Source organism: Eretmochelys imbricata, chromosome 24 (genome assembly GCF_965152235.1).
Source record: "Eretmochelys imbricata isolate rEreImb1 chromosome 24, rEreImb1.hap1, whole genome shotgun sequence".
NCBI lineage: Eukaryota > Metazoa > Chordata > Testudines > Cheloniidae > Eretmochelys > Eretmochelys imbricata.
Genome location: NC_135595.1, coordinates 242,915 through 264,933, shown reverse-complemented (window position 1 = coordinate 264,933; position 22,019 = coordinate 242,915). Strand labels below are relative to the sequence as shown.

The window sequence follows — 22,019 nt, the reverse complement described above, 5'->3', positions numbered from 1 at the left end:
AGTGGCAGCGTGAACACTGCTTTGTCGGCAGGAGCACTCTAGAAGTACTACCGACAGCGCGCGTTTACACACTCTGACTTTTAGCGACAAGACTGTGTGGACACAGCCTTGTCGCTAAAAGCTGCATAGCGTAGACAAGCCCTAGCTTTTTTTTTTTTTTAAAACTGTACAACAGTCAAAGAACCAGGGTGATGAGCCACTGAAGCCACCTACAAGTTCCTTCCTTCTCTGGTACACATGGAGGAAGGACATTCTGAGCCAGTTCACCTGGACGACAACAACATGGGAATGCAGGCCTGGGGAATGGAGCCAAGCCACCTGAAGTGCACAGCAAAAAACTCCATTATCAAAAAATAAAAACTGTGGAAGAAAATCATAGTGAATTTTACTTTGAAGTATTTTCAACTGTGAGCCATAAACTGTGTCTATTTGTATGGGGGTGGAAGGGATGCAAATGAAGAGTATTTCATGGTAACAAAATAAATTAATGTTGCCACAGAATTTAGGGACTGTTGCCAAGAAGCAACTACCGACCTGTCTGTAAACCCTGGGTATAATCAACAGGCTGTTAAAAATGCCAAAAGATTTTTCCATAGCACAGACAAGGCTTGAGAATCTTGTACCTTTTCTTACTACTGCATCTTATTTTTTCACAATGCAAAGTACATGTGTTTGGAGTAACTCTTCTTGACAGTGTTAAAAACGGGTTTATTCCTGCCTCCATTAGCATTTTATTATTTATTCTTTATATTATAGTTGTACCTAAGGATCCCAATAAAGGATAAGAGACCCTTTGTGCTAGGTGCTGTGCAAATATGTAGTAAAAAGACAGTATCTGTCCCAGAGTGCTTATAGTATAGGTTTCTGACAAGGCATAGCACGTAGTTGAAACATTTTGGGGGTGGGGTGAGGAAAAGCAGAAAAACTAATGCGTTTTGCATAATAAGTATTAGTCTCAGTTCACCATCTAGTTAGATATAGTCAGATGGCAGTGTTCTGTAGTTATTATAGTAGAGAAGAATCTGATGGAAGGACTTGAAAGAGGATAAGGTGGTGGTTTTATGTATTATGACGGGGAGGTTTTCCCCCTTCAAAGTGCGAGACACAAGACTGTAAAGGAACTTATAGCAGTTAAACTGTTATCAATACCATCACAGCTGCATCTGTTGCTAACAGGTATTGGGGCCTTGTCTACTCTTACAATAATGGTACCACCAATATTCACCACCAGTGCAGCTCCAATGTATCTAACCCTGCTCAGCCTACACAAGGACAGAGAGATGCAGTAATTTTAAGTCACTTTTTAAATATAATTAATCCTGGTCTTTTCATCATCAAATGAAGTATTTAGCAGAGTATATCACTTGAGCGGAAGTTACTGGGCCCATTGCCCTTCTTGGGTAGAAGGTAATATTGCACCTGGGAGCCATCTTGAAGGAGAAGTCAGGGCCTGCATTTTATGCTTTTACATTTAAAACTGTAAAAACAAATAGCTCCCATTGAAAACATTTACATAAAACCAACTAATTTAAAACTTTTCTTTCTTTTTTTTTTTTTAAATAAAAAACAACAAATATATCAACCATGTCACTGAGATTGTTCATTCCCTGCTTGGGATCCTCCCCTCCTCCTGGGCTTCTTTCAAATCCCCCTAGAATGATCTATCATCTTTCTCACCCCACCCCTATCTCCCCAATTACTATATGCAGGGGAGCAAGAATACATTAAATTATGGGCTTCTTTAAAGTTTGCATTTTTATTCCTGTGGAATGACTTTTCAAACAAATCCAAGCACAGGTGACAAAATGTTAGCAGGATGTTTCCACTAAAATGATTAGCAGTGAAATAATTAATGTTACTATTTACCTTGCCCATCACTGTTTTTCAAATTTACCGCTCCATTGTGTTGAAAAAGACAATTCAAATTTTTGAACGCTATTATCTAGTCTGTCCCCAGACCTTGAAAGACAGCACTGCATTGCAATTGGGTAGCTATTTTTGCAACCAGAAAGTCTACAAATATAAATTTTATTTAAAATGAAAGCTTGAAACTTTCATATACGTGAAAAAAAATCTGGAACTATCAAGATATGTCTGTTTAAACTGAAACCGGGAATCATCTTTGTTACCCAATTTCTTCCTCATCCCTATCCTTCTAGGTATATTTTATCCCTACTTGTCTGTCAAATCAATCGTTTAGACTTTTAGGGCATGCACCTGTCTTGTGTTTTCTATGTAGCACTTAACATAACTGTGCACTATAAGTAATTTATTCAAACAACTCAAATATATATATACACATACACACACACAAACGTTTGGCATTTATATATAGATACTCTACATTTACATTCTCCTTGGCATGTATTTTCAGTGGCTTTAGTGATAACTTTAGTGGCACGACAATATGGTCTTGGATCTGCAACTAGAGTTCAGGAATGTGGAAATTATACACCAGGGTAGATCGATTTCAAATTAAAGTGATTTAAAACCTCATTTTAATCATGATTTAAATCAGCAAGCAGGAAGCCTTATTTTAAATCATCAGTTTTAGTCTTGTTTTGCATTTGTACTTTTTAGATATCTTCCTAATGACAGGTTGATTCTCATTGATTGGTAATCATTAAACCACATGGATTTGCAACAAAATATAGTCTTTACACTAAAATTGGGACTTCATTTTGCTAACCAGGAAGATGAACACATTTATTTAAGCAACTTTAACATACATTAGGATTCCTCATTTTTACATTTTTATTATTTTAGAAAATGATGAATGACGCATTTCCTATTTACTAGATGACGATAATTGTTTTACTTATGATTTGTCTCAGGCTCTATTTGGATGGAAATTGGAATTCAATTCGAAATAAAAACCAGCATTTTAATTTTTTTCTTTTATTAGTTAAATAAAACTACCTTAAAATGTTCTGATACATAAAGGGAAAAAAGTTTATCAAAACATGTTTGGCATTTAAAACTAACTGATTTATTAAACAAAGGAAGTATTATCTGTAACTGGTGAGTTGTACTGATTGTTTCTGATCATCTTATCCTTCAAGATTTTAGAACTAATAGATCTGATCCTTTCACACCTTCACATACTGGAAAAGGAAAAATAACCTTTCCTGCTTTTTCAATTCCCAATCAGTGTCTCAACTTTGAAGTGGTCACTAAACTGACCTAGTTGAATAAACTGAAATGAAGAAAATATTCTCTCTGCACTGCAGAAAAGGCTACTGCTGTCAAAAGCTGGTTAGCACTTCAACAAACTCTGGTTCCAGGTAATTAGTCAGTGACTTCCACCACTTCAGTGGTTTGACTTTCTTTAAAACTTCAGCAGCAAACATGAAGCTTGAAAAAAACATCCAAGCAATACAATTTTTTTTTAAATTGAAGTTAACACAGTTAGTAAATTTAGGCCTTAACACAGGTCGTCATCATTTCAAATTTAATTTTTAAAAAGTTTTATTTTAAATAAGAAAAATGTATTCTATTTAAGTAAAAATATCTGAGTTTATTTTTAAAAAGTCATCCATTTTTATCTTTCCTAATATTGTTATATCCAATATTAGAATTATTCACAGAAGTACACATTGGTGTGAAATTTGTTCCTACTTCCTCCCATGCAGTGAATATCCAAGGGGCCTGACAAAAAATAAAAAAAAAAGTTTTATGCTATTTGCAGTGGGGTTTTTAATAAGCCAGTGACAAAGTAATTTCTGACGTGCAATAGGTTCACACCGATTAAACAAATGAATACTGCCCAGCAAAACACAGTGGAAAAAAATATATGTTGCCTTTGCTTTGTACATGAAACACTTTGCGTGATTTAGTCTGGAGGAGAAGGAAGGAGATTTCAGCCACTACTGTTATTACACTGTATCTATTCTTTAAGGGCAAGGACAAACGCTTAAAGTTGAGAATGTGCTTAAGTGTGACAATCTCGTCAATGGGGGAGGGTGTGTGTCAGCCAGCAGAAAATCAGGTCCCTAATGCCACATGACCAAGAGTTCTATTCTGCCACCTCCAGTGCGTGGTTCTGCCTGATAGATGTTGCTGGCTGTGTGTTTATACAGGCAACTTAGCTGGGGAGGGCACAGGATAGGGAAATGGAACACCCTTCAGTCTTGGGAGCTTCCCAGGGCAGCAGCAATGTGGAAAGCAGGGGACTTGTGTTGAGGAAGGGAGCTGACTGGTAGGACGAGTTGTGGCATATTATCAGGATAAATTGTCTAGGGTTGCCATGTGGCGTGAGGGTAGATGGTGGTAGGATGCTGAGGGAGTATAAAGAGAAGGGTGAATAGTTAGGGAGGTTGGCAATAAGGGGAGATGAGTATTTAAGGAGGGTTGGTTTGAGGGGAGGAACTTGGCCCTCAACTCAGCATAGTACTTCAGTCCATGTTTAACTTTAAACTTCAACAGAATGTAGGCACCACAGAAATATTTTGCTGAATCACGGCCTTAGATAAGCAGTAAAGAGAGGCAGTGAAAAGGGGCACTTTGCTCTAGAATAGCATTTTAGTTGGTTGGAGAAATTGTTATGCATATTGGGAAATGTATTTTGTAACAAGATGTGTACATAAAAAAAGATAGTAATCATGCACACTTATTTTTGTAACCCTTGTCCACTCATCGTATTTATCCCATCTATTACCGTAGCTCTCGTTGCACATCTTATCAGAACAAGAGTTCCTTGAAGCAGGGGCTGTCTTCTCATATTTGTAAAACACCTAGAACATTTTGGGTGCTACTGAATTATAAGCAGTACATTGTAAGTCTTCATTCCATCAGATCCATTGTTCTTTTTCCTTTCCAAACACTGACTAACGAGTAGCAATATCAATGGCTAGGAGCTAAGCATTAAAACAATTGTTTAGTAGGGGATACAAATCTGGTTACTATAGTGATGAGCGTGGTATAAATACACAGTTGTCACTAAGTGGAAGCAAGAGACTAAAAATGGTACTGCTACTTACTCTGGTCACATCCACTTAGGATACCAGCAAAAACTAGTTTTTACTACTGTAAACACTACAACAAAGTCAAATTAGTTAATCATCAGAGGGATAGCTGTGTTAGTCTGGATCTGTAAAAGGGGCAAAGAGTCCTGTGGCACCTTATAGACAGACGTATTGGAGCATAAGCTTTCGTGGGTGAATACCCACTTCGTCGGATGCATGTAGTGGAAATTTCCAGAGACAGGTATAAATATGCAAGCAAGAATCAGGCTAAGGATAACGAGGTTAGTTCAATCAAGGAGGATGAGGCCCTCTTCTAGCAGCTGAGGTGTGAACACCAAAGGAGGAGAAACTGCTTTTGTAGTTGGCTAGCCATTCACAGTCTGTGTTTAATCCTGAGCTGATAGTGTCAAATTTGCAAATGAACTGAAGCTCAGTAGTTTCTCTTTGAAGTCTGGTCCTGAAGTTTTTGCTGCAGGATGGCTACCTTTAAATCTGCTATTGTGTGTCCAGTGAGGTTGAAGTGTTCTCCTACAGGTTTTTGTATATTGCCATTCCTAATATCTGATTTGTGTCCATTTATCCTTTTACGTAGGGACTATCCAGTTTGGCCAATGTACATAGCAGATGGGCATTGCTGGCACATGATGGCGTACATGACACTGGTGGACGTGTAGGTGAATGAACCGGTGATGGTGTGGCTGATCTGGTTAGGTCCTGTGATCGTGTTGCTGGTGTAGATATTTGGGCAGAGTTGGCATCAAGGTTTGTTGCATGGATTGGTTCCTGAGTTAGAGTTACTATGGTGCGGTGTGTAGTTGCTGGTGAGAATATGCTTCAGGTTGGCAAGCTGTCTGTGGGCGAGGACTGGCCTGCCTCCCAAAGCGTGTGAAAGTGAGGAACCGTTGTCCAGGATGGGTTGTAGATCACTGATGATGTGTTGGAGAGGTTTTAGCTGAGGACTGTACGTGATGGCCAGTGGAGTTCTGCTGGTTTCTTTCTTGGGCGTCTCTTGCAGCAGGAGGCTTCTGGGTACACGTCTGGCTCTGTTGATCTGTTTCCTTATTTCCTTGTGTGGGTATTGTAGTTTTGAGAATGTTTGGTGAAGATCTTGTAGGTGTTGGTCTCTGTCTGAGGGGTTGGAGCAAATGCGATTGTACCTAAGCGCTTGGCTGTAGACAACGGATCGTGTGGTGTGTCCGGGGTGGAAGCTGGAGGCATGAAGGTAGGCAGGTTTTCGGTATAGGGTGGTGTTAACGTGACCATCACTTATTTGCACCGTGGTGTCTAGGAAGTGAACCTCCCGTGTAGATTGGTCCAGACTGAGATTGATAGTGGGGTGGAAGCTGTTGAAATCGTGGTGGAATTCTTCCAGGGTCTCCTTCTCATGGGTCCAGATGATGAAGATGTCATCAATGTAATGTAGGTAGAGAAGGGGCGTGAGTGGACGAGAGCTGAGGAAGCGCTGTTCCAGATCAGCCATAAAAATGTTGGCATATTGTGGGGCCATGCGGGTGCCCATAGCGGTGCCACTGGTCTGGAGGTATATATTGTCACCAACTTTGAAATAATTGTGCCTGAGGATAAAGTTACAGAGCTCAGCAACCAGCTGTGCTGTGGCATCATCAGGGATACTGTTCCTGACAGCTTTTATTCCATCTGTGTGTGGGATGTTTGTGTAGAGAGACTCTACATGCATGGTGGTTAGGATGGTGTTTTCTGGAAGATCACCAGTACATTGTAGTTTTCTCAGGAAATCAGCAGTGTCATGGAGATAGCTGGGAGTGCTAGTGGCGGAGGGCCTGAGTAGAGAGTCCACATATCCGGACAGTCCTTCAGTGAGAGTGCCAATGCCCGAGATGATGGGGCATCCAGGGAACCAATCCATCCACCAAACCTCGATGCCAACTCTGCCCACATATCTACACCAGCGACACCAACACAGGACCTAACCAGATCAGTCACACCATCACCGGTTCATTCATCTGCACGTCCACCAATGTAATATATGCCATCATGTGCCAGCAATGCCCCTCTGCTATGTACATCGGCCAAACTGGACAGTCCCTACGTAAAAGGATAAATGGACACAAATCAGATATTAGGAATGGCAATATACAAAAACCTGTAGGAGAACACTTCAACCTCGCTGGACACACAATAGCAGATTTAAAGGTAGCCATCCTGCAGCAAAAACTTCAGGACCAGACTTCAAAGAGAAACTACTGAGCTTCAGTTCATTTGCAAATTTGACACTATCAGCTCAGGATTAAACACAGACTGAATGGCTAGCCAACTACAAAAGTAGTTTCTCCTCCTTTGGTGTTCACACCTCAGCTGCTAGAAGAGGGCCTCAATCCTCCTTGATTGAGCTAACCTCGTTATCCCTAGCCTGATTCTTGCTTGCATATTTATACCTGTCTCTGGAAATTTCCACTACATGCATCCAACGAAGTGGGTATTCATCCACGAAAGCTTATGCTCCAATACGTCTGTTAGTCTATAAGGTGCCACAGGACTCTTTGCTGCTTAAACTAGTTAATGAAGAGCAAAATGAGTTCTCTGCTGAGTCAAACATCATCAACAGAACGGTCATTAAATTCTGAGACCAGAGTCTTCATTACTGGTAATGATATACGAAGCAGTCAACATACTGCATGATTTTGTGATGGAGACAGAAAAACTTTGTTTAAATTAGTAATTTTGAGTTGACTTGACCTGGAAATTACTAGTGGATATTAAATATGAAATGGGTAGATGTCACTTCTCTGACCATAACCAGACTTTAGAATGAAGACAGTTCCTCAGATATGTATTTTATACAGGGGTGTAACTTGGCCAATAGCACATACAACCCCTCACAGGTTAATCTAGGAGTTGGGAACCATTTAATAGTATATAAACACTACTCACTTGTTTTGAAGGACAATGTTCATTCTTCTCATCTGTCATTGTCCCACTCTTTGATGCCTTTCTTGGTTGCTTGATAGTGGTTTTTATGGCAGGCCGGCACACATAATTCTCCAGGTTCTTAGGGGGCTTTTTAGTTCTCTTAGCTTGAAGACCAATTTTCAATTTTAAATTTCCTTCTGAAAAATTTGTTTCTTTCACTGAAAACTGTTGCTGTGCATCAGTCAGACCCTCATTCTTCCCAGGCTCAGTGTTGCTCCCCTCCCAGTTCTTCTTCTTAATATCTTCTTCCTCCTTGGTGCTACTCTCTAGATCTACTTCTCTCTTGCCTATCACTATGTCAGTATTGACTGCAGAGGGGCTTTTCCCAGAAAAACCTTCGGAATCAGAACCCAACCCTAACATAGCAGTATTCTGAGGGTCCATCACAGGTGCAGTATATGCCTTCAGGGGATTTTAGGGAAGGTTTACAGAGGTATGTTCCACAGAAAAATCTCTTCTACAACTTGCAACCACATCTTTTACACTGTAAGAGAAACACAAAAAAAGAATAAATCTTTTATTTTAAAGAAGAAATTAATGAAACATTCTTATCATTAATGACCAGAAAGCAAACATTATTTCTAGACAAAAGTTCCAAACAATGAGCATCAGATACACTCAGAGGGTATGACAAAACTCCCAAATCTCCGCTGACCTACAGCAGGAACCTACCAGCTCTCTTCTGTCAAGAGATAGTTTTTAGGTATCGGCTAGTAAAATTTAATCTGATTATTGGTTTAAAGGCCTGCAACTGTAGGTCCTATAAGGCCTTTTCAATTGAAAACTCCTGAACAAATACAGCCAATGTCAAAATTATTTTCCTATCACTGGCACTTACCCACTCCTCCCCTACAGCCTCACTGTAAAACTGGAAGCATATACGTACCCAGTTTTCCATCCACAAATCTCACCCCAGGTTTTTTTTTTTTTTTTTGAGTAATAGGCAACTTTTGATCTCAGTTGTTATTCAAAAATCCAAGTCTCAAGACTGGGGAAAATAATGGGATAGTCTGTTTTTATTTCCTACAAACACCAGGAAACAGTTATAACATTTAATGGTAAGATTTGCCATTCAAAACCGTTTTCTGCCTTCTAGCCAACTCCACTTCTAATACAACTGCTAATGAGGTGTCTCTACTCAGCACAGATTCATTAAAAGACAACGTAGCCATTGCTCACTCCAGAGGCTCAGACACAAACTCTAAAGTAGACACTAGTTCCTGATTGTGTTGGAGAACAGGAAATGGCGATTATGACAGAAAGAAAATCTGCTAAATGGCAGTTCAGAACTACCACCCACTGTAAAATGGTAGAAGAACACCATTATTTACTGTTTAATCATCTGCAAGAAATTAGGTAACATTTTATGGTTCCACTTGCACACTATAAACACAAGAAACATAACTTCTCTTTTAGAGCTGATAAATATTTTCTGTTCTAGAAAGGACTATTTCCCATTAGTATTTCTTCATATTTATACATACATACATACCTTTAAAGGGCAGAACACTTTTAAAGGCTGTTGTCATGGCAACATTCTCCCACCATGAAATTTGATCAGATTTGCTTTCTTTCAAGTTTCTGCAAGTTGCAACTTTCACTGCGCCAAACAATCAAGCAGTCTTTTTTCTTAGCAACTTTGCATTTAATAAATTACACATACTGACTAAGTTGAAGGCCAATCACATCAAACAGAAATGACCCTGGGGTTAAAATAGTACTTGAGATAGTGCTTTCTATTAGATGTCAGGGAATTATTTTCACACACTAAAAAAAAACAAAAACAAAAAACTAGTTGCCTTATTGCCCAGTCAGTATGTTTTTAGTTTTTGTTTTCCCTCAGCCTATCCCTCTATTCCATCTCCAACATATCAATCTAACTCCGTTCTCTCTCATAAGACTAGAATTAAGAGGAAGGTTCTAGAAAGTTTCTCATGTGTAGTTAGAATGGTCACTACAAGTGCTCTATCACTGAAAAATTATGAAAGGTCATTCTCAACTCAAAAATATTTCTTAGAGCACATTGCTTATTATCATTTACACAGAATAATCATAGTGAATAGTAAAATCCATATCCTTTTTGAATAGGACAGGGAACTGTAAGAGAGGTTATATTTAAATTTTATTTTAGAGTATGCTACAAGAGAAGCAATGAAAAGCAAATGGAAAGGCAACACATTTTTATAGGGATAAGGAAGACTGTGTGTGTTTCTTTTTGTTACTATTCAAGGACGTGCAGAACTTAACAACCAGGAAATATCTGAAGGATGGCAGGATCCTGGTTTAAAAACTCCAAATTTGAATTTCTTTACTGTATATTTGACTTATCCAATAATTTTATTTCCTCGAGATAAAGAGCAACAACAAACGCATTAATGTAAGAATTAGGGTTTTCAGACATACGTTCTGATCATGTTGTTCTTTTTCTTTGGTTCTAGTTTTTGTTACCACATGTTGGACTCTTCTAACTCCATACGCACAAACAACTTGACAAGCTTCAATTTCTCCAAGACTTGGCATCTCATCTCCTTATCAATATAAGGAAATGGAACACACAACTCCCGTTCTCAAATATTCTGTGTTGGTCTATTCCACTATGCAATACAAAATGATAGAAAATGGTTGTTTCTAACTACAGCTACCAAAGCAAGTTTCAAAGGTTGATCACAAGTTTCAGAGTAACAGCCGTGTTAGTCTGTATTCGCAAAAAGAAAAGGAGTACTTGTGGCACCTTAGAGACTAACCAATTTATTTGAGCATAAGCTTTCGTGAGCTACAGCTCACTTCATCGGATGCATACTGTGGAAAGTACAGAAGATCTTTTTATACACACAAACCATGAAAAAATGGGTGTTCTTGTAGTTGATCACAAGGCGCTGCTGACCTTCTTACACGACAGAAATGCAACAGATAACACAACACTACAATGGTTTCGAACATGACCCAAATAGCATTAAGGGCAACTGATCCCCTTCCCTAAGATTTCTCACTTGCAGAGTCTGGCAGGAGTCTACTCACCCTCAACATTTATATAAGACCAGTTGGAGAAGTTATGAGATACACAAGCTACACTGACAACAATATGCTGAGGACACCCACCTTTAAACTATCCTTTACAACAAAAGCAACAACTCCATCTTAAAAGACATCCCAATGCCTGTGGGACACGTTCAACTGGCTGATTGGTAGCTGTACAAAGAAGACTAAAACGATGTTGGTTGGAAAAGGGAAGTGTCAAGGAACTGGCCAAGCACTGATCTCTCACTTTTGTCATCTGCCCTCCATTCAAAATAGTATAAAATATTGGGGCTCTGCAGATTTAATGATGATCAATTAGTGACAGTGGCAAGAAAGGCCTTCTTTCATCTTCAGCTTGCTACAAAACTGTTATTTATTCTCAAAGAAGGATATAGCCACAGTCATCTCTATACTTTCATCTCCACACTCCCACTACTTTAAAAAGAGATACTTTGATACAATAGCTGCAGCAAAGGGAACTGAATTTTCCATGATTGGCTGTGCTACAGGCAAAATCCATCCAACCTGCTCTAGCAGATTCCAGATGGCAGAACATAGCACCCCACCTTCTTACTGAGATAATCCACAAAGGGTATGTCTACACTACGAAATTAGGTCAAATTTATAGAAGTCAAATTTTTAGAAAGTGATTTTATACAGTCGATTGTGTGGGTCCCCACTTAAGACCATTAAGTTGGCGAAGTATGTCTACAGTACCAAGGCTAGCGTCAATTTCCAGAGCGTTGCACTGTAGGTAGCTATCCCACAGTTCCCGCAGTCTCTGCCGCCCATTGGAATTCTGGGTTGAGAGCCCAAAGATGGGGCAAAAAACATTGTCGCGGGTGGTACTGGGTACATGTCGTCAGGCCCTCATTCCCTCCCTTCCTCCCTCCGTGAAAGCAACGGCAGACAATCGTTTCACACCTTTTTTCATGGGTTACCCGTGCAGACGCCATACCACGGCAAGCCTGGAGCCCACTCAGCTCACCGTCACCGTACGTCTCCTGGGTGCTGGCAGACGTGGGACTGCATTGCTACACAATAGCAGCTCATTGCCTTGTGGCAGCAGATAGTGCAGTATGACTAGTAGCCATCCTCGTCGTCTCCTGGGTGCACTTGGCCGGCCTTGGTCAGGTCGGTCAGGGCGCCTGGGCAGACATGAGTGCTCCTGGCAGACTTCAGTGAGGTCTGTCAGGGGCGCCTGCACACAAATGGGAGTGACTCAGGCCATTCTCTTCTTCAAGTTTTGTCTAATGGAGATTCAGTCCTACCTGGAATATTGGCAGAGCGATAGTTCAGTGGTTTGAGCATTGGCCTGATAAACCCAGGGTTGTGAGTTCAATCCTTGAGGGGGCCATTCTGCCTCAGGCTACTCTCCGAGCCAGCAGCACAGTCTGCTGCCAGCCTACCCCTCCCTCCGTGAAAGCAACGGCCAACAATCGTTTTGCGCCTTTTTCCATGCTGTCAGCATAGTCATCCACCTGCTGCTTCCGCTGCCACTCTGCTCTCCTGCTCACGCCATACCATGGCGAGCATGGAGACTGCTCAGATCACCACGGTAGTTGTGACCACTCTAAACACCACGTGCATCATCATGCGGTATATGCAGAACCAGAACCTGCAAAAGCAGGCGAGCAGGCGATGGCAGCGAGGTGAGGAGAGTGATGAAGACTTGGACACAGACTTCTCTCAAAGTATGGGCCCCAGCAATTTGGCCATCCTGGTGGCAATGGGGCAGGCTCATGCCATGGAACGCCGATTCTGGACCTGGGAAACAAGTACAGACTGGTGGGACTATATAGTGTTGCTGCGAAACTTTCGTATGCATAAGGGCACTTTCATGGAACTTTGTGACTTGCTTTCCCCTGCCCTGAAGCACCAGAATACCAAGATGAGAGCAGCCCTCACAGTTCACAAGCGAGTGGCAATAGCTCTCTGGAAGCTTGCAACGCCAGACAGCTACAGGTGTTTGGAGCGGGCAAATCTACTGTGGGGGCTGCTGTGATCCAAGTAGCCAACACAATCACTGAGCTGCTGCTACCAAGGGTAGTGACTCTGGGAAACGTGCAGGTCATAGTGGATGGCTTTGCTGCAATGGGATTCCCTAACTATGGTTGGGTGATAGACGGAACGCATATCCCTATCTTGGGACCGGACCATTAAGGCAACCAGTACATAAACCGAAAGAGGTACTTTTCAATGGTGCTGCAAGCACTGGTGGATCACAAGGGACGTTTCACCAACATCAACGTGGGATGGCCGGGAAAGGTACATGACGCTCGCATCTTTAGGAACTCTGGTCTGTGGGAACGGCTGTAGCAAGGAACTTACTTTCCAGACAGAAAAATAACCACTGGGGATGTTAAAATGCCTATAGTTATCCTTTGGGACCCAGCCTACCCCTTAATGCCATGGCTCATGAAGCCATACACAGGCACCAACAGTAGTCAGGAGCTGTTCAACTATAGGCTGAGTAAGTGCAGAATGTTGGTAGAATGTGCATCTGGACGTTTAAAAGCGCGCTGGTGCAGTTTACTGACTCGGTTAGACCTCAGCGAAACGAATATTCCCATTGTTATTACTGCTTGCTGGGTGCTCCACAATATCTGTGAGAGTAAGGGGGAGACGTGTATGGCAGGGTGGGAGGTTGAGGCAAGTCGCCTGGCCACTGATTACACGCAGCCAGACGCCAGGGTGGTTAGAAGAGCACTGCAGGGCACGCTGCGCATTAGAGAAGCTTTGAAAATCAGTTTCATGACTGGCCAGGCTACAGTGTGAAAGTTCTGTTTGTTTCTTGATGAAAACCCACCCCCTTGGTTCACTCTACTTCCCTGTAAGCCAACCGCCTTCCCCTCCCCTCTTTGATCACCGCTTGCAGAGGCAATAAAGTCATTGTTGTTTCAAATGTATACAATCTTTATTAATTCGTCACACAAATATGGGGATAACTGTCAAGGTAGCCTGAGAGGGGTTGGGAAGGAGGGAAGCACCGGGTGGAGGAGGAGGGGAGGATGGAAGGACAAGGCCACACTGCACTTCAAAAGCTTATTGAATGACAGCTTTCTGTTGCTTGGGCAGTCCTCTGGGGTGGAGTGGTTGGGTGCCCGGAGGCCCCCCACCGCGTTCTTGGGCGTCTGGGTGAGGAGGCTATGGAACTTCGGGAGGAGGGCGGTTGGTTACACAGGGTCTGCAGCGGCGGTCTGTGCTCCTGCTGCCTTTCCTGCACCTCAACCATACGCCGGAGCATATCAGTTTGATCCTCCAGTAGCCTCCGCATTGCATCCTGCCTCCTCTTATCACGCTGACACCACCTTTCCTCTCGCTCACCCCTCATCTCCTCGTGTTCCTTTTGTGCTTTCCTGGATTCTGATATGGTCTCCCTCAATGCATCGTGCTGGGCTCTTTCAGCGTGTGAGGCCTGCATGAGCTCAGAGAACATTTCATCGCGAGTGCGTTTTTTTGGCTTCTAGTCTTTGATGGCCTCTGGGATGGAGATGATAGGGGGAGCGTTGAAACATTTGCAGCTGCGGGAGGGAAAAAAGGGAGATTAGTTTTTAAAAAAAGACATTTTAGAGAACACTCTTTCATGGTGAACCAAGCTGTTAACATTACATAGCACGTGCGCTTTCTTTACAAGGTCGCATTTTGCCTCTTATATCGAGGGCCTGCCAGTATGGTGTGAAAGATCACACATACAGGGCTGGCGGGCAACAGAATTCAGCTTGCAGGCAGACATAGTAAGCCACAGTCTTTTGGCTTCTTTAACTTTCCTAACATGTGGGAATGGTTTCAAACAGCACCCCCCTCATTTCACATACCAAACACCTGTTGGGTTGGCTCTTTAAAATGGGTTGGGCATTTAAAAGGAGGGGCTGCAGTTTTTGGGTTAACGTGCAGCACAAACCCAACGCCCCCCACCCCCCCACTCTCTGGGATGATCGCTTCACCCCTCCCCCCACCGCATGGCTAACAGCTGGGATGATTTCTGCTCAGCCACAGGCAAACAGCCCAGCAGAAATGGCCACCTCTGAATGTCCCCTTAATAAAATTCCCCTATTTCAACCAGGTGACCATGAACGATATCACTCTCCTGAGGATAACACAGAGAGATAAAGAACAGATGTTGCTTGAATGCCAGCAAACACCAGGACCATACGCTGCCATGCTTTGTTATACAATGATTTTAGACTACGTGCTGCTGGGTGGTAAAGTGTCCTACCATGGAGGACAGAATAAGGCTGCCCTTCCCAGAAACCTTTTGCAAAGGGTTTGGGAGTACATCCAGGGAGCTTCACTGAGATGTCCCTGGAGGATTTCCGCTCCATCCCCATACACGTTAACAGACTTTTCCAGTAGCTGTACTGGCCGCGAATGCATCTCAAGTCTTCAGGGCAAATTAATCATTAAACATGCTTGATTTTAAACCGTGTATTATATTTACAAAGGTACACTCACCAGAGCTGCCTTCTCCGCCTTCAAGGTCCGGGAACCCAGGTTGGGAGGGTATTGCATCCAAGGTGATAAACAGTTCCTGGCTGACGGGGAGAACGGTTTCTCTGCTTGCCTGGTGTGCACTATCATCTTCCTCATCCCCCAAATCCTCATCCCTGTTGCATGAGACTCCCCCCTTGCAGGAGTCCACATACAGGGGAGGGGCAGTGATAGGGGCACCCCCTAGAATTGCATGCAGCTCATCATAGAAGCTGCATGTCTGGGGCTCTGACCCCGAGCGGGCATTTGCCTCTTGGATTTTTTGGTAGGCTTGCCTAAGCTCCTTAAGTTTCACTCGGCACTGCTGCAGATCTCTGTGATCTCCTCTGTCCTTCATGCCCTTGGAGATTTTTTCAAATATTTTGGCATTTCTTCTTTTGGAACGGAGTTCTGATAGCACAGATTCGTCTCCCCATACAGCGATCAGACGCATGCTGGAGCTCTTTTGCAATTCTGGGACTCCATGGTCACCTGTGCTGAACAGCTCACCACACTGGCCAAACAGGAAATGAAATTCAAAAGTTCACGGGACTTTTCCTGTCTACCTGGCCAGTGCATCTGAGTTGAGAGTGCTGTCCAGCGGTCACAATGGAGCACTCTGGGATAGCTCCCAGAGGCCAATACCGTCAAATTGCGTCCACACTACCTCAAATTCGACCCAGCGAGGTCAATTTCAGCACTAATCCACTCGTTGGGGGTTAGTAGAGAACTGAGTTTTAAGAGCCCTTAAAGTCGGAAAAAATGGCTTCGTAGCATGGACGGGTGCAGGGATAAACTGATCTAACACTGCTAAATCCGACCTAAACTCTTAGTGTTGACCAGGGCTGAGAGTATATCACTCCATTGCTCTGTATTCTTTCATTGGTTCCCACTGCACTTCCAATGATAATTCAAACCCTAGCGTTAATACTCAAAATATTTTTGAATCAGGACTGCGTTACCTCTGAAATTGACACTTTCACCCATGACTCAGCGAGACAGCTGCACTCTGAGAACTACACAGCTAACAAAATCTAGTTCAAAACGTGTGATAATCAGAGGTAGCATGTTTTTGATCAAGTGGGATGAGGTACCAGAAAAGAAGCCAACGTCTGACTGCTTTTCAAACATACTGGAAGACTAGCCTACTCCCTAAAGTTTTTCCCACCATAATCAAAATCAAGAGAGAAAGTGGGCCTTGGAGCAGGGAAAGAACCACACCAAGCAGTGCTTTGCAGAGCCAGAAAAGGTTCTCTGGAGCATACACTCTTAGTTACTATTCAAAATGGACAACAATGTATATCTAACTTACCTGCTCAATGGTAAGATATTATTCAGATAGCCTCTACAGAAAAGCTTAAGACAGACAGAAAACATCTGTAGTGATCTCTAAAGTTTTTCTAGTTTTACCAGATCAAATTTTACCTAGTTAGTATCATTGACAGATAAGGAGATCTACACAACTGGAATGTTAAAATCACTAGATATAACCTGTTTAGGAAGGATCGAGTGGGCAAAAGGCAAGGTGAACTGGCACTCTGTCAAAAATGGTACTGCCTGTTTCCATGTCACCAAACGACTCAGAAACAAATAATCCTGAATGCCTATAGCTCAATGTTCTAACAGATAAAGACCAAGATGGGATACTAGCTGGTGTCTGCTAGGGACCACCAAAAATCATACTAGATAACATGATGACTCAATCACCTATCTGTAATGTGTAGGAATAAAAGATTCATTATGAGGGAATCTGATCTGAGTGACATATGCTGAAGGTCCCATTCTGCCTGCACTGTCCTTGGAATATCTAAAAGTTGTAGATTTCCCAATTCAAAAAGTGCTGAACCCAACATAAGGGAACTCAGTATTAGACCTCATCTTGACAAATAAAGAGGAACTGATCACAGAACTGAAAATTAGTGGTTACTTAGGAGCAAGTAATCATGACTTTATTACATGTAAACAGAATAAAGTGCAAACCAGTAATATGTATACTTGGTGCTTTAAAAGATCCAAATTTCACAAAGCTGAAAACAATTATAAGCCAAATCAGCTGGGAGAAAGAATTTAAAGAGAAAACTGTGAATGATAATTGGGAACTGTTTAAGAACATCTTACTACATGCTCCAAAAGCCAGGATCAAGCAACAAGACCTCATAGGTTAAAAAAAAACCCAAAATAATTGGGCTTAGAGTGTAAGTGAAAGCATCTATAAAATAAAAATATATATATATAACAAATGGAAAACAGGGGAATTTGATAGCAATTAATATAAACTGGAAACATGGAATTATAATAAATTTGGAGGGAAAGCAAAAGGACACAAGGAGAAATCTTTTTTCAGAGTAACAGCCGTGTTAGTCTGTTTTCGCAAAAAGAAAAGGAGTACTTGTGGCACCTTAGAGACTAACCAATTTATTTGAGCACAAGCTTTCGTGAGCTAAAGCTCACTTCATCGAAATCTATGGCTAGCAGAGTCAAGGACAAGGATAAAGAAACCAGAGTGATACAAAATCAACATGTCACACATTAAATGGATTAAGATCTGGCTAACGGATAGGTCTCAACATGCAACTGTAAATGGGAAATAGAGTGGGTGTAATTTTAGTGCGGTCCTGCGGAGATTGATTCTCGGCCCTACACTATTTAACACTTATCAGTGAAGAAAACATACAATCGTCACAGATAAAGATGAGAGATGACACAAAAATTGGGGGAGTGGAAAATAATGAAGTGGACACATCACTAAAAAAGACCCATCTGGATTGCTTAGTAAACTAGGCACAAGCAAATAATACATGTTTTAATATGGCTAAATACAAATGCACAAACTAGGAAAAAAATGTAGGCCATATTTACACAACAGGGTACTCTATCCTGGGAAGCAGTGACTCTGGAAAAGATTTGGGGATCATGGTGGATAATCAGCTGAACATGAGCTTCCAGCACAACACTGTGGCCAAAAAGGCTAATGTGATTCTTGGATACATAAATGGAAGAATCTCAAGTAGGAGTAGAAAGGTTATTTTACCTCTGTATTTGGCACTGGTAGAACCACTGTTTTAATATTGTGTCCTATCCGGGTGTCCACAATTTAGGAAAGATGTTGATAAATTGGAGAGGGTTCAGGGAAAAGCCAAGAGAACGATTAAAGGATTAGAAAACATGCCTTACAGTGACAGACTCAAGGAGCTCAATGTATTTAGCTTAAGAAAGAGAAGGTTAATGTGGACTTAATTACCATCTGTAATTATCTACGCAGGAAACAAATATTTGATAATGGGCTCTTCAATCTAGCAGAGAAAGGAATAAAACACTTCAATGGGTGGAAGCTGAAGCTACACAATTCAAACTGGAAATAGGACATACACTTTTAATAGTGAGGGTAATTACCACAACAGTTGGTAAATTGTTCCAGTGGTTAGAGTCTCCATCACTGGCAATTTTAAAATCAAAAAGGAATATTTTTCTAAAAGATATGCTCTAGAAATTATTTTGGGGAAGTTGCATGGCTTGTGTTATACAGGAAGTCAGACTGATGATCACAATGGCCCCTTCTGGCCTTGGAATCTATGAATAAGTCTACTAAAGATCTGACCATTCCTACTGATGAGTAGGGGGAGGGATAGCTCAGTGGTTTGAGCATTGGCCTGCTAAACCCTGGGTTGTAAGTTCAATCCTTGAGGGGGCCATTTAGGGATCTGGGGCAAAAATTGGGGATTGGTCCTGCTTCAAGCAGGGGGTTGGACTAGATGACCTCCTGAGGTCCCTTCCAACCCTGACCTTCTATGATTCTATGTTATGTGAAAGATACTCAGATGCTCATGTGGAAGATACTTAGGCTTGGAAGGATTAGATTTTTCTAGGTCAATTTCACCGTACACATACAAACCAATGAAAAAGTATTTTCATAGGTAATCATCAAAATTTACAGATAGGTAAAGTAAGAAAAGCACTGTTAGAGAATTTCTTAGAGTTTGAGTTAAGGATATCTACTTTCTGTATTTTGACATGTGATATTGACAATTCGTGTTTTAATGGCTATAAAGTTTTTTGAATCTCAACGTCTACTGTCATTAAATAATTATTGTAGGATCATCCCATAATTTCCCACAACACCGAAAATTTAAATAGATCAAAATAAAAAAAAAATGCTCAAAACCCATAATTTTGTGTAACTGCAAAATTTTTAAATCAAAATAGAAAAAAATGCTTAAACATCTATATCAGTCAAAATTATAAAAAAATCCAATTCTGCCAAGACGAAAGATACTTTATGTGGAAAGTGTTTGTACCCCTAATCTTACAACTTGCTTTAAGACAGTAAGATCTTTGGGGTGGAAACAGCTTTTTACTGTGTGTATAGCACCTAGCACAGCTGAGCTCTAGATTCTAACTGTAGCCTCTAGGCACTACCGTAATCCAAATAATACATTAGAACAGCTAGAAAACACTGAAATGTGACTGGACAGGAAGCAACATACTCCACTTTCAAAGCACTGAAATCTACTCAGAGGTTAAGAGAATGTTCAACTCACCAACAGAAACTAGTGTTAGTTGATGAGAAAATACAGCAGAAATATTTAAACCACAACAGTTACTAGACAAAAATCTTCATGGTAATTGTTTTTCCTACACTGAGCATGTCTCATTTCTAAACTGATGACTTGCTAGTTCATTTGAACAAGCAGCAGCAACCATCTATAGGCATAACTTTTCTGAGGCCCTCTAGTGGTGAACAATTTCTAGAATTAATTTTCTTCAGCTGAGCCTTCCAAACACTTGTTCTTTGGAAAATAAATGCATCAAACTGTTTTCAATACTCTACAGCTATGTGAGCTGCAAACCACAAACATCTAACAAACAAAATGTAAGCAGTTTAAGAGCCTATATCAAAACTTATAAAGTACCCAAATTGCAATTCTTTCCATGATGGGTTGTTCTGTACTTGGCTATTACTGCTACAGAAAGACAATTAGCAGGTAAGGTATCTATTTTTCAGCTCTTCATGTGCCAGCTTACAATTAATGGATCTGATTAGCAAATCCTCAACTACAATATAGGAAGCTATATTTACAAAGAAAATTGATAACAGTGATCTCACTGACCCTAAAGAAAATCAGCCAGGACTTGGGGTATTGAACACACAAACTTTCCTGCAACTCATGTTGAGTACCTGAAAGCTCCTGGCAGATGCTGTGGATGAGCTGGTGATGCCTGAGATACTGGCTTCCATTATGAATATCTCCCATTCTAAATGCCTCTCAGCTGAACATGGTGACATGCCATAACAATTGCTGATGAGAGCTGGAGATCCTCCTGGAAAGGATGATCTTATCCTAGTTCTGTGGAAACTGAGATCCCTCTCTTAAAAGGAACAGCAAGAGAGCCCTAAAATGTAACCTGGCCCAGGACACTAATATTTCAAAGATCACTAGCTTCCCTCTAAGAAGAAATTTTTTTTCTTTTTTCTCTTTTTAATTTTGCTCATTCTGTAGACAGATCATTTCTACAGTTATACTCAAGTGACCCCAAGACGTTCATCTTCTGTCGTGGGGTTAAAGAGCCTTTGTGCACCAGAACTAGGCTGTGGATAAATTCTAGACAGTTCAGATTACTGCTAGTGCTGCTGGATATGATGAAGGTTGAATTAGTCAATTACACAGACAGGACACTAATGCAATCCCTTTCTTTCTTTAGGGCTACTGCTTTCACCCACAATTTTGGTTAAGATCTTTGAATATTTAGCCAGAACAAAGAGCAGAGCATAATAGTGGACATGCTGAGAACTAAAGTAAGAATGAATATTGCTGAGCACACTGGAGATATAATGTAAGTGAACATCTTGGAGATTCACTGATGCTAATAACCAGATGGATTTATGGACAGAACAATGGATTTTGAATACTAATTTATTAATTGTCTTGTTTGCAAACTGGTTTATTTAACATTCAGTCAATTGTCAGTTTATTCTGAACAATAAAATGGGTACAACTCCTCAGCATCTCTTAGGTTCTGACATTGCAAATGTTGCTCGTGCACTTTGGGGGAAGGGGATATAGGAGCTTGGATTCTAGCCCTCTTTTCTTGCTATCTGGAGAGACAGAAGTTACCTTTAAATAACAGAGCCATGAATTTTATACTTTTCTGTGAGACCTTGGATAAACTATTCTATAAATACACACACAAGACATAACATTTAGTGAGGCCAGAGAGTAATCCTGTGCCATATACGAAACTGGAGATAAATAACGTTTGGATTTTTTTTTTTAATTTTATGGAGCCCCATCAATGTGCTTATTCAAGGAACTCTTGGGAGATACAACACCTTTCAAGGTATGTCTACACTGCAATTAAAAACCCAGGCTGGCCCATGCCAGCTGACTAGGGCTTGTGGGACTCAGGCTAAGGGGCTGTTTAACTGACGCGTAGAAGTTCAGGCTCAGGCTTTGGGACCCTTCCCCCTTGCAGGGTCCTGAATTACTGAATTTAAACTTTCTAATGCTTTCATGGGACTTTCGGTCCCCCATCCTTGTTTAAGGACGGTTTCCACCTTCAGCTTCTTATTACCTATACAATTGTTCTCAGTGTTAATCCATAAGAGATGCTATTAAAATA

At 41.3% G+C, this 22,019-nt stretch overlaps 1 protein-coding gene across 2 annotated transcripts in view; it reads right to left on the bottom strand.

Annotated features, from left to right (window-relative positions):
* Positions 1-22,019, bottom strand: part of ASH1L (ASH1 like histone lysine methyltransferase) — a 154,791-nt gene that overhangs the window by 118,337 nt on the left and 14,435 nt on the right. For both annotated transcript variants that reach the window (XM_077841176.1, XM_077841177.1), the window contains exon 2: positions 7,875-8,397. In XM_077841176.1, the coding sequence (XP_077697302.1) occupies positions 7,875-8,297 (423 nt within the window). In that variant the 5' untranslated portion in view covers positions 8,298-8,397. The remainder of the gene's footprint in view (positions 1-7,874; positions 8,398-22,019) is intronic.